Consider the following 13,311-nt stretch of genomic DNA (forward strand, 5'->3'; position numbering starts at 1 on the left):
AGTGGAGGTGTATTCCATAGTTAGGAACTATTTTGTTACTCAAAGGTAAGACCTGTTATGGCTTTAGAAAGGTCTTGAATGCATTCATCGTCATTCATATGACAACATATTCACAAACTATAAACTTCTCTAATACAATCCTCTTTATTTCATTGTTCTATTCCAAACAGAAGCATTAATTTTTCTCAGGCAGGGAATAAGTCAAGGATATTAAGTGGGTTTCTTCACTTAGCCTTTTCCCTCTCCACAGCCTCATCAATCTGCTCCTGTGTATATCCACCAGACTCCAAAAATTCAATGCCAAGACTATACTCGTCACGCTCCCCCCCACGGTGTAAATCTAAAGTTTTTGTCCAATATAGGGTCATGGAAAACGAGAACACTTGAATTCTAACACATGTGATCAACCATCAGGTCAAAATCCTGTTCTTCTTCTTCTGTATCGAAATGATATGGACCTCGGTCTCTTTTGCTTTCCGCAGACCCAGAGACCATGAGTGACAAGAGAATAATGGAAAACTTCATATTAAGTTAGTGATGATTGAGTGTTACAAGCATCTTTTTCTAGTCAGTTAGTCAGTCAGTCAGTCAAAACTACAGAACTCATATAATGTCTTCACCAACCCTCGGCCACGGTGTTCCTTCAATCTCGTATGAGAAAGGTGGTCAATGTTTTTTTACAACTGTTTTTTGTGGTATGCCGACTAGCAAAATTTTTTTATGATCCAACATTCTTTTGGACCCTCCTTAATTCTTTTTATTTATTCTTGTTGAATTAATCATGTCGTTTTAGTATGGATAAGATACAAACACACATTGTAAATCCAAAAAAAAGCAAAAAGTGGTGAAAACCCCCCTTCACCACCACCCCCTAAAAGAAAAAGATAATGTTCACTTTGTCTTGTATTGTTTTAAAAAATCATAGCGTCTTTGTAAATCTTGTTTATTTAAACACCCCAATTCCGTCATTAATAAACGACTATTAATGGCATCTTGACGCAGTATCAATTTCAGATTCACCACCTTCATCAATTTCAGCCACTGTTTAGCTGTCCACCAGGTAGTATTGCTAGCACCAAGACTAAATACATCGTAATTATCCTCTTGTTCATTGTTTAGGTTATGACGACGATCATTGTGATGATGATTATTATTAAGGATTGATTCATAAAGGGAGTTTTTCGCAACTGCCGGAGTCGAATTTCCTAAAGTATCCTCATCATTTAACGGTGGTATTTCAATGTCTCGATTCGTGACGTTGTTGCTATTATTACTGTTGGTTGCAAGAGCAGGTAAACCAGGCTCTTGATTCATTAAAGAGGGTACTTGCATATCTTTTTGACTGGACCCGTTTTGCAAAACAATATGGACAAAATCTGGTTCTTCATCTTCATAATTATTGACTGGTTGCCTATTTCTTGTGTTTGTGTTTGTGTTTGTGATGTTCCGATTCACTGGCAGTAGTATATTACCTCCAGGCAGTCTCTTTGATGTTTTTTCGGATGGGGTTTTCTTTAATGACTCCAACGTTGTATTCACCCTGTCCAATATCGATTGTTTAACTTTGTCATTATTGCTGTTCAACCTCAGCACTGGTGTCCCTGTTACCAGCTCATTCTTCTTGTCCTTGTTCCTCTTTTCTATACTTGGTTTAGTCACTTTGAATGTAACAGGAGAATGGTCCACGGGGCTTAACTCCAACGATGGTGGTTTGCGTCTTGTAATTGGTGTTGGACTTTGATTTCTTTGACGTTCATTATTCTGAAGTGAGACTGATTTATCAAATTTCAAACTGGGGGGAGATCTAATAGTCAATCCAGAATCACCAGCATTACTACCATCGCCATTACCCCCCCTCTGACTTTCTCCTACTTGCTCTACCTCATTTATCTGGTTTGATTTGGTCCCATTGTTGTTAGCGCGAAACGATCTGTATACTCTATTTGTGGATTGGCGGCTCTGCCGTTTTAAATTTACGGGATTGAATCGGACTGGTGTCTCCAATTCAGTATCGTCAAACTCCTCTTGTTCTATCGGTCGTGAAAAATCAAACTTGTGGGTGGTGGTACTCATGGTGTGTTTTTGTTTGATGGTTGTTTTGGATGATTGTTTTGGCTTTCTGGAAAAGCGAAAAAAAAAGCAGTTTGTGGTTTTTTGGATTGTGGTTTGTTTCAGCTTCACGCACGTGACTCAAAGCCTACAGATGTAAATCATTATCACAACCACTAAAAAAACACCCTACAAAGCGTTAAGCGTGTTGCTGCTAATCGCTCTCACTTTGTTTAATCAATGGTTTAAAATCTATAAACTAAACGAAATTACACCTAAAAAAAACTCACTCAAGCCCCTCACCATGAATCCAATTTCATGGTTCCATTATCTTGGAGATTCAAATGCATCTTGAACGCATCTCTTAAGGAGTGTGGTTCATGCAAAGTCTTCTTCTTAGTACATTCGTAAACCGCTCTATCGAAATATTCTTGCAATTGGTCCTTGTAGTCTGGATGAGAACACTTGTCAATGATAACCTTAGCTCTTTCCTTTGGTGACAATCCTCTCAAATCAGCCAAACCTTGTTCAGTAACAACAACATCCAAATCATGTTCAGTTTGGTCGACATGAGGAGCCATTGGGACAATACATGAAACACCAGTAGGGTCGGTCTTTGTTGGTCTTGCCGATGGAGTGTGCATGATGGACAATTTGGCATTTCTCAAGAAATCAGCTGAACCACCCAAACCATTCAACATTCTTGAACCCATGACATTGGTGGAGTTTGCATGGGCATATATGTCAACTTCAACAGGAGTGTTCATGGCAATAACCCCCAATCTTCTAATGATTTCCGGTGAGTTCGATACAACTTGTGATCTAAGACACAACTTTTTGGAATAAGTGTCCCAATTCTCGTAAAACTTTTCAAATCCTTCTTCAGTTAACCTGATTGAAGTGGCTGTGGCGTAGTCCAATGAACCACTTTCAAAGAAATCTAGGAATGAATCTTGCAAAACCTCAGTCCATACCGTCAAGTTTTTGAAATTGGACGAAGCCAAGCCTTCAACAACAGCATTGGCAATGTTACCAATACCTGATTGTAAAGGATGCAAGTTTTCTGGTAATCTACCTTGTTTCACTTCGTGTTCTAAAAATTCGACTAAATGGTTAGCAATCGATTTCGATTGTTCATCACTAGCAGTGTTTGGTGGGACCTTGTCACCTGTGGTACTTTCAACAATAGCAACAACCTTACTAGGGTCAATTGGGATCGAATTTTGACCAATCTTGTAATCAGCTGACGTGTGAGGGTAAGGTGTTCTAAATGGTGGATTAACTGGCATATCTATATCGTGGATACCTTCAAACGATGGGGTTTTAGTATTGACTTCAATAATCACTTTATCGGAAACTGAAATCATTTCTGGCGAAGCACCAACTGCAGGACCAGGAACAATTGAACCATCTTCTTTAATAGCAGTGGCTTCAATAATGGTGATGTCCAAATTGTGACCATTTGGTTTATCTTTGGTGTAGAAACCATAAGTCAAGTCTTGAGGAAACATTGACAAGTGCTTGTCAAAGAATTGAGTTCTACCATCATTGATAGCAGCAGCAATTGGTTTTCCAACTTGATGCGGAGATCTCGATAAAAGCATATTGTTATTAGCCCATCTACCTTCTTCGGGACCAGCACTGGCACCAACGAATAAATGGAAACCCAATTTGTCCTTTAAGTTGTTTTGCTCGACATGATCAGCAAGGACAGTTGGAATAACTTTTGGTGCACCAACACCAGTGAAACCAGACCAACCGAGATATTGACCATTTTTGAAAAGATTGATGCATTCTTCACCTGTTCTTAATTTGTTGAGATATGGAGCATATCTAACTCTTTGTTTTAATATGGATGACATTGCTGTATAGATGTACTGTGGTTGTGTTGCTGTACTTTTTGGTTGTAAAAAAAAAGTAGATAGTGAGATGAGATTAAAATATGTATGTGTGTGTTATATGCAAAGTTGATGAGTCTAGTCTATGAGTCTAGTCTATGAGTCTATTTTTCTCTCTATAGTGGCTCCAAGTGAGGTGGTTAATGATTGATGGCAAATTGAGTGAAATATAAAACGGATAATAACTTGCCAAGTGGGTGGTTGTCGTTTAGTCTGTGAATTTTTGTTGTGTTGTTGTGTTGTGTTGTCGTATAAAATTGAGGAGTAATTTCTGTTGTGTTGTTGTGTGAAAAAATTGAGGGGAACGATTATTCAAATGGAAAAACAACAAAAAAAAAGAAATTTTAATTTTTCCTTTGGGTTCTTCTTTTTAATTCTTAATTTGACCTCTTAGTGTTTTAATCAAATCAAAATCAAACCAGTTGCTGTTACTGTGTTGTATGAATTGAATTGCAAATTGAATGTTATAAAATACAAATAAATAAATAGGAGCTATCTGACTTTGTCGTGTAGTTCTTTGTCTTTCCTTTAGTTATAGACTTTGAAGACGATTTAACGAAGTCAATTGGGGAATATATATTCTGTTGGGTGGATGAAAGATAAAAGAGGAGTAAAACAATTACATGAGCAAAAGTAGTTGATGAAAATATGGGGAAATTTACAATGTATTTATACTTGTAGTACCAACAGAAGTAGTAGCAGCAGTGACAGTGGTTAGCTTCGAGAAGTTGGTTGCTTTCATCCTGTCCTTATTGTTGTTCTTGTTCTTGTGTTGTGTTATTGTGGTTTGTTGTTGTGTAATAAAAAGTTGCGTGTGTCGTTTACCAAAACTAAAATTTAATAGCCGGAGAAAAAAAAAGAAATTGTCTCCTTTTTAGATTTTACTTTTTAATTTTTGTTGTGTATAAATTTAAAACACCGACAGAAAAAGAAGAACAAAAACGTGTTGCAAAAAAGTTTTGGGGATTCTAAAACTTCCCTCCAAAGAATAATAAACATACTACACTCTACACCTTACAGTACGTGGTGTGTGTGTGTGTGTGTGTGTGTGTGCATAGCACATACAAGACACAGCAATACCTAAAATTCAACTATACAACTTGTTTAAGAGAGATTTCACATATTTATGCCATTTATTAGTAGTTTGTATATTGTCATATTGTGATTATTGATCTCTACAGTCTTACTCCAGACTATTGTCATCGATTGTATCGTAGGCAATTGGTTGACATACACTTCAAATCAAATCACAACCCCACAAGCACGCAATATAGGAACAAGCAATTCTGAAACAATACACTGTGGGTGAATAATGCATTATGTTCCTTTGTTGTTTGGTTTTTGTATACTTTTGACCTCGTACCCCAGAAGGACATCCCCGGAGACAAACCTAACACATAGGCAGTATATACGTAATAATACATCTATCTCTCTATCAATCTTCTTAGTTATAGTTATAGTTCCAGACTCGTGATAATATTCTACTAATACAGACATACTATACATACATACAGTACTGCATATAAAATTTGATAGAATTTCAATGTTACACAAATACAATGTATACCTACATATTAAACCATATATATGCGGAAGCTTTTTAACCGTTTCTATAAAGTACACAAAACAGAATCATTAATTGAGTACAAGTACACTACCCATATCCCAACAAACACAGCACAGTCACCAACACAACACAACAGCACACAAGCAGAATAAGCCTTCTTCTTTGTACCCTTCTTTTAAAAACCTCTGATTCGTTGTGTTGTGATGTCGCTGAAATAATTGGACAACTAGTAAACAATTCTTAATCAAATCTTTTATAGCTCCTCATTTTCTCTATGAGTGGACCAACAAAAAATGGAATTATTATCAACAAAAAAGAGGACCCCTTTTAGTATTGTTGATAATAATAATAATAATAATATCTTTCTCTAAATTTGCCACTATGAAGAACTAAGAAGAAGAAGAATGTGACTTTTGCAAAAGAGTAGGGGAGTAATCATCCAATAAAATGCAAGGTATGATGCATTAACTCTTCCACTGTTTTGTCTTCTTGTTGTTTGATAAATTTTGTAACACAACAGGATATGCATGTAAAACTACAGTAGCAGTCGTAGTCGTAGTAGTAGTAACAGTTGTGAGTGGGTAAGTTACTAAGGTTCAAAGGAAGGACCCGGTTAAGAATTTTTCTTTTGCTATTTGTGTGCTTTGATTTGTGTTCGTTACGGTATACCCCGGATATCCATAAATACGCTGTATATACATATTTTGTGTATTGTCCGGAGTTTTCTATCAGTTTATTGTGAAGTTAACAGCAACAACCCACTATACATATGTACAATTACGACACAAGCATTCTACATACAAAGCATACATAAAAATAGGTAACATACGTATATATATATATGTCAGGAGACTATTACCGTTTTTACCAACCGATTGTCATCAGATTTTACCAACAAGACCCTCAAAAACATAACCTAAAAAAGAAGGGAATATAAACAGGTGATGGATATACACCACATCAGAAAAATATTCAAAAAAAAAAGGAGAAACAAAAGGCATTGTTCTTACAGATATCAGTCCATCTGTAGACTTGTATTCTTGTCTTATGACCTTATTCTTCTCTTTGATTTGACGATTGTCTTTCTTAGTTTTTGACTTCTGCTCAATAATTTGCTTTCTTTGTTATGCATGGCCTCTTAAAATATAATAAAATAAAAATTAATTTTATGAAAACTCCGAAAAGAATTTAATTTATTTTTATTTTGCGCTTATTGTGTTTACTTGTTAATTTGATACAGACTAACTGAAAGTATTAAAAGTGTACCAACCAATACTTTATACAAATTACTTAGCAGTATTAAGATGGTGTTACTATTTCCCTTTTCATTGGTGCCTATTTTAAACCAACGGGTTTAAAAATTACTTTTTATTTTAACTCTCCTGTGAGCTACATATTGCATTGCATTCTATTAACCCTAAAACTTTAGAAACTTTAGTTTCAAAACATTTTTTAGACTCAATCAACGGCTTTAAAAGTTAAAGCACACAAGAGAAGGAAACTAAAAAGTTATCCGCTCTCTGTGGTTACAGTAACTGTTATATTTTGGTTGGTTCGGCTCGGTTGTAAAGTGACCTCTTTTGTTGTTGTTCTTACTGCTACTTTGATGAAACCATTTTGTAACCGCATGCCAAGAAGAATCAAAGATTATTTTATAACACCACCGCCAATAATTGAGAGGATGTTGCCGATCTGGTCTATTGCTTTTGTTTCTTTAAAACTCCGAAACCGCTGCCTTTTTTCACAATAATCAAAACCCCACAACTAACTACTCCACAAAAAAACCACACCCAATACCATCACCATATTGTTTAAGACATACAATTTGTGATTCGATATATGTATGCTGGAGCATGGAGGCAGTGTCGTTAAAAAGCTCTGAATGTTACAAAATTGATGTAGTTTGTTAATTACGTCAAATGGTAGTGTAATATTAACAAATTGTGTTCTTTTTGTAACTCCCCGTGGATATTTAGTTGATACAAAATGGCAAATGCACTAAGTGTTAATTTTTTAGTAAGGAAATGGAATATCCACGGCAAATGGTTAAAAAATGTAATGAAAGTGAGAATGTATATTGTTCTATTCTTAACAATAGAAAAGAAATCAGAAAACTCCGAAGAAGAAATCTGGGGAAGAAAGTCAAAGAGAGACAGGGAAAGGTGGCAGTGTTTGTGTGAATAATAGGAGTAGCTCTGGACCAATACATATACAGCGTACATTTCTTAAGTCTTTTTGACCAAAAGGAGCTAAAATGGTAAGTTACTAAATACGCTTCCAAAAAAAAACACCATCTTCCAATTGAAAATCAGTAAAAAAGGAATACAAAGTCAAAGAAGACAGACAGAGAAACTGTCTCCGTTAATACGTTCAAGCGAAATGTTTATTAAAGTCAACTTTTCCAACACTACTCAATATCAAAGGTTTCTCTGTCCCCCGCCTTACAAATCAGTAAACTCATCATAGGTTGATCTCCAGTTTTGGAAAAACCCAGTGAAAAATTTGGTTCCTAATCCAACATCTTTTGACCCTAAAGTAGCTCTAATTGAATGCATCGACAATTGCGGAATTCCAAGATCAATTGTTCTTACACCAGTTGCTGAAGAAATGGCTGGTCCAATCGAACTACCATTTCGAGTATCATTTCTCACTTGGAAATATTGCAAAAGATCTTTATTCTCTTTGGCCAAACTCTCAACAAATGCCAATCCAACGGAATCAGTAGCGAAATGTCCATTGGCATCAATGGCAATAGAAACACCTTTGTTGGGGACAACTTCATGTTTATCCAAATAAACTTCTTTAAAGTTTGGATTCAACAAATGGTTGACATCTGCCGATAAGATGATTGAGTTGGCGTAAATCAACCTAACTTTATCTTGAACACTAAGACCATCAGGATTGTACTTATCACTGGCAACAACTCTCTCCACTATCAGTTCAAGAATACCCCCTCTGGCACCTGCTCTAGTCAAACTGCCCACCTCTTCGTTGTCATACAAGGCAACAATGGAAAAAGTGTCATCTTTAAGCCCTTTTGCAGTCGTCGCATTCACCAATGCGTTCAAAGCAGCAAAAGAACAGAGCCTGTCGTCGACTCTAGGAGCGAAGATAAACTCATTGTTCAAACCACCTTTGGTTCCCTTTTGAACATCAAACAATTGCAAATCCCATTGGCTGATTGACTCAACACTGACATTTGCTTTTTTAGCAATATATCTCAACAATTTCAAGGAATGCTTGCCGTACAATGGAGCCTTCTTTTCCGCCTCGGTAGGCTCAGGATCCTCTCCTTGAGAAAACCCAATCACAGGAACCGCTTTTGTTTCAGTATTGAATGGACCAATAGCAGGCTCACCGAAGTGTGGTGCCAATGTAGGAATATGAGCAATAGGGTGGGGTGTTGAATCAACCAAATGTTGAACAACTTTACCCTTGGAGTCCTTGACCAACAATCTACCTCCAATACCCAAGTCCCTGTCCCACCAGAGATTACCCAATGTACCAGCATAAGGAGCAATGCCAAGTAATTCATATCCATCAACTTTGTCCTTTTTCGAAACTGGCTTTAAAACAGTGGTGAGTGAATCAATGTGAGATCCAATAGCACCGAAACCTTTGCTTGGTTCCCAATCCTTACCAACGACGAAAGCAACAATTGACGAACCATTTCTAGTGGTAAAGTATTTACCGGGTTTGATGTCACTCCATGAGTCTTGTTCTGATAAATACTCAAATCCGGCATGTTTCAATTGTTGTTTAAAGTGGTCAACAACATGATAAATGGTAGGGTTCTTGTAGTTAAACTCAATGTACTTCTCTGCCAATTTATCAAAATATTCGTCGTTGTAGTTTGACGTAATTTGGCCTACTCCATCATTGTCGGTGGCCTGAGATTGATTCAATTGCTGTTGTTGTTGTTGTTGTTGTTGTTGTTGTTGTTGTTGTTGTTGTTGTTGTTGTTGTTGTTGCTTACTCAAAGACTCGGTTATACCAGCAAGTATATCATCAATCGAAAGGTTAGACATGAGTTGATTGTAAATACAGTATGGTAAAAAAGAAAGTAAAGTAAAGCGAAGTGAAATTGAAGTGAAATTGAAGTAAAATTGAAATTGTTGGGATTTTCAAATGTACGGCACCAAATGTTTCGTTCGTTTCGTTCTTGGTAGCCAACCAGCTGTGGCGTTCATTCAGTTTACACAATGGCAAAAAAGGAATAGGACAATGGAAGGAGCTACCGAATAGCGGAATTTCACACCCCACAAATAGAAATAAGAACACCTTTACTTCATTAGCTAACACTAATTACTCACTATTTACCTATTCATCCTTGCTTTGAACCTACTGACTCTGACTGGGTTTCCTTCTTCGTCTGTCGGCTCAAACCCTTGTTCTTCATGCTTTGCACTTTGTCTCGCAAGCATCTTTTCTCTCATTTTATAATAACTCTCACTCAATTCTTGATTGGTAATTTCATTCTCATTTAAATCTAGGTTTGAGTCATCTTCTTCAATATCGTGCTCTTCTATATCATTTATCATCGCATCATTTTCGTCATCTTCATCAATGTCCTTACTTTCCTCAAAGTCCATGCCCACTTCATTTGATTTCTTGTCGTACACTTCACCGATTGGGGTTTCCAGTTTTATCCCGTCTCTACCATTCGATTCAATGATTTTATTTAGCGCTTCAAAGTCTTTCAACTCCTCAACCAATGGACCATCTATGTCTATATCATCATCGTACATTCCCATCAGATATGCTTTCGCCATGGTATCCATGTCTTGCACATTATTGTAGTCGAATTGGGTGTCAGTTGCCTTTGTGCTCTTGCTCAGATTAATGTCCTTTTCTAGAGCATGGCCGCTACTCCGCGATGAGCTCACGTCGCTTTCACTCTGAGCAAGGGTTTCGACAGTACCTGCTTCATTGAAAGACAACTTATTTCGCAGAGCTTTAAACTTTGATGCTGGCTTTGGCTTTCTTTCTAAGATGTCAGAAGTGGCCGAGGTATGGGGTTTGCTAGACTCAGGGCTGCTCAACAGATCAGCATCTCTTTCCATTATCGTGTCTTCGACAATCGCTTCATTTGGGTGATCATCAACATCTCTTTCCACAATAGTGTCCTCCACTATATTATCAGTACTAGAAATTGAAGCATCACTATTGCCATTTGAATAAACGTTTCTTCTATTTTGTTTGAATAATGAACTCTTCTTGAAGGGTTCCGGGTTTTTCAAGCTGTCACTAATATTCTCAACCTTTTTGATATCCAAATTATTAGCAAATCGTACCGACTTCTGTTTCTTCTTTCCATCTGCTGCTTCTACAGCTGCTTTCTCTAGTTCCGAAACGTCCAATCCATGCTTGTGACTGTTTTTGGTCATTTTTTCTTGTTCTCTTAGTTCAGCAATCTGGTTCCAAAACAAACTAGTGGACTTTTCGTCGCCTAGCTTTCCACCGAGCCATGTAGCATTTGGTTCGGTTCCGTAGAGGAGGGCATCAGCTCTATCGTCATCATCATCATCATCAACATCATCATCATCATCTTCTTCTTCAAAATCATAGTCCCAATCTTCATTATCAGCGTACTTGTTATCCTCATCTTCCTCGTTGTCAAATTCATCAGCTAATAATTCCAACTCAAGCAAATTGTCTGTATCTATATTACCCCTTCCTTTATCACCACCACCAGCTACTCCTGGTGTCGCCTCTCTTTCAGAGTCTGGCACTTCTTCTCCTCTTTCTTCATCATCTTCATTGTAATCATTAAAAGCTTGAACACATATCTTCTTCAAGTCAAACTTCTCCTCGGGGTTTATTTTCAACTCGTCAATTTTATTCAAAAGCTCATCCTGGTTAAGGTGATGCTTCAAACGATTTTTGTCAGGCATAAGCTCCATATCCGAAAATAGCTGCATAAGTTCATCATTTTGATCTTTGTCCTTCGTCTTCTCTGGTGACGACTTTTTCACCTTTGGTGCTTTTTCAGTTTGTTTCTCAATCTTGACAGGAGCATTATTTATCTTTGAGCTGATGATATTTCCATCTTCATCGACTTCTTCCTGTATATCCATAAACGGGAGTCCTTCCTCATTTAATTTCTCCTTCTGATCTATATTATTAACCAGTTGTAACTTTCCCAACTGGGTCAAATTGTCCTTTGTCGTTTGTGCTTCCTTTATCTTGAGGTCAAACTGATCAATCAAGTTTTTTAGTCTATCTATTTTTTCATCACTATATTGACCCCCAGTTGCATCCTCATTCTCACCATCGCCTATTTCTTCTATTTTTGGCACTTTTTGCTTAAATGCAATACTTAGCTCCCTGCTGAGATGTAACCTTTTTCTTTGTAAATTCAAAATAGTCAAGTTGATTTGTTTGATTAATTCATTTATTTCTGTTTTATCGTCAGCTTCACCCGATCCTTTTCCGACTGTGGTTGACATCTTGAGGTAATGTGAGTGTGTCACCCCTATGTTGTGTTAATCCTGGTAACTGATAACAAGGCATCATTTTTTCCATCTCAATCGGAGCGATGAAAGCACAAAATCATTACTTTACAGAGCAAAGCTATGTACATTGCGCAAATAAACATTTTCGATACTCCCTCTATACAGCGTATATAATCTTTCAATTACCACCAGTATCTACTCACTTACTCATTGCACCTTCACCTCCTCGCTTCTCCTCCCAATCGCGCAAAGCAGCTTCCCATTCTGCGTCCTCAGACGGAACCTCCGGTTCATCAACATTCATTGCCTCAGTTGGAGCATTCCTCTCTTCCACATCATACTTTTCTTTCTCGTCCACCCATCGCTCGTGGATATCCACGTCTTGATGGCCAGCGGATCCACCTTGCCTGACTGCTTCACTCCAAATAGTATCGCCTCCAATCTCACTACCAAAGCTATATCCATTGGCTTTATCTATAATGCTTAGCAAATTTATCATACTTTGCTTATTCTCAACAAAGAGGACTTCAAATGCCACCAAGTGATACTCTTCTACCAATTCGCCAATGAGCTCAGTTAACCGTACATACTTTTTACCCAATATCGAATTAGACTCTTTTTCCAAATGGGGAGTCAAGTAATGCAAATCTTGAACTTCTGTATAGTAGTCCAATCTGAAGGGTAAGGGTCCATATCCCTTTAGCAAATCAATTTTGCTGATGACATTCACCTGAGGGAGTTCCAACTGCAACATTGATCGTAGACTCAATAATAAAATTGAAATATACTGCGACGGACTCGTCAAATAAATAGAATCAACCAACGACACAACACATAGTCTGATTTTAGTCTCCTTTGTCAAAGTGTTGAATACCTTGTGTAAGGCACTATGGTGTGTGAATAGTTCAATCTGTCCAGGGCAATCGAATAAAAGATAGCTTCTTTCATCAATGAGTTTCCTGACTTTTTGAAGGAATAGATCGAGCCCATTAGCAATCAACAGCTCCATTGCAAACATTAATCCACCATTGGGACCTAAGTTAAGCTCATTCATGACATCTTCTAGTTCGATATAGTCTCGAATGTCTAGATCACACGGATATGGGAGTCTGTCATTTGCTGGATCTAAGTTTATAATGCTCAGCTTTCTTCCTATAGCTGATAGAAATTGGTACATTCCGTGGCAGTACGTGGACTTTCCTGATCCTGGTGGACCTATTACAACCTGTCCGTACATAGTAATCGATTCCTCTTGAGTGAGTTTTGTCGGTGTGTGCCTTGAACAATACCAAATCTCTCTCTTCTTTTATTACAACTGGAAAATGGCATTTCGCACAAGAGA

At 37.4% G+C, this 13,311-nt stretch overlaps 5 protein-coding genes across 5 annotated transcripts; all 5 read right to left on the bottom strand. All coding sequences in view use genetic code 12, as the record gives it.

Moving 5' to 3' along the window:
* Positions 1-891: 891 nt before the first annotated feature.
* CANMA_000599 (uncharacterized protein) lies at positions 892-2,073 on the bottom strand (the record flags this gene model as incomplete). Its single annotated transcript, XM_051817968.1, has 1 exon — positions 892-2,073. The coding sequence occupies one exon, from the start codon at positions 2,071-2,073 to the stop codon at positions 892-894; it is 1,182 nt and encodes a 393-aa protein (XP_051673768.1).
* Positions 2,074-2,348: 275 nt separating this feature from the next.
* On the bottom strand, positions 2,349-3,911 carry ACH1 (acetyl-CoA hydrolase; the record flags this gene model as incomplete). The annotated part of the gene is made up of 1 exon (XM_051817971.1): positions 2,349-3,911. One exon carries the CDS (start codon positions 3,909-3,911, stop codon positions 2,349-2,351), a length of 1,563 nt encoding a protein of 520 aa, XP_051673769.1.
* Positions 3,912-7,955: 4,044 nt separating this feature from the next.
* LAP41 (metalloaminopeptidase) lies at positions 7,956-9,542 on the bottom strand (the record flags this gene model as incomplete). The annotated part of the gene is made up of 1 exon (XM_051817972.1): positions 7,956-9,542. The coding sequence occupies one exon, from the start codon at positions 9,540-9,542 to the stop codon at positions 7,956-7,958; it is 1,587 nt and encodes a 528-aa protein (XP_051673770.1).
* Positions 9,543-9,830: 288 nt separating this feature from the next.
* Positions 9,831-11,963, bottom strand: CANMA_000602 (uncharacterized protein; the record flags this gene model as incomplete). The annotated part of the gene is made up of 1 exon (XM_051817973.1): positions 9,831-11,963. The coding sequence occupies one exon, from the start codon at positions 11,961-11,963 to the stop codon at positions 9,831-9,833; it is 2,133 nt and encodes a 710-aa protein (XP_051673771.1).
* A 205-nt stretch (positions 11,964-12,168) lies between these two features.
* Positions 12,169-13,206, bottom strand: CANMA_000603 (putative GTPase; the record flags this gene model as incomplete). Its single annotated transcript, XM_051817974.1, has 1 exon — positions 12,169-13,206. One exon carries the CDS (start codon positions 13,204-13,206, stop codon positions 12,169-12,171), a length of 1,038 nt encoding a protein of 345 aa, XP_051673772.1.
* Positions 13,207-13,311: the final 105 nt, after the last annotated feature.

This window comes from Candida margitis (genome assembly GCF_024628925.1).
Source record: "Candida margitis strain CBS 14175 chromosome Unknown scaffold85, whole genome shotgun sequence".
NCBI lineage: Eukaryota > Fungi > Ascomycota > Pichiomycetes > Serinales > Debaryomycetaceae > Lodderomyces > Lodderomyces margitis.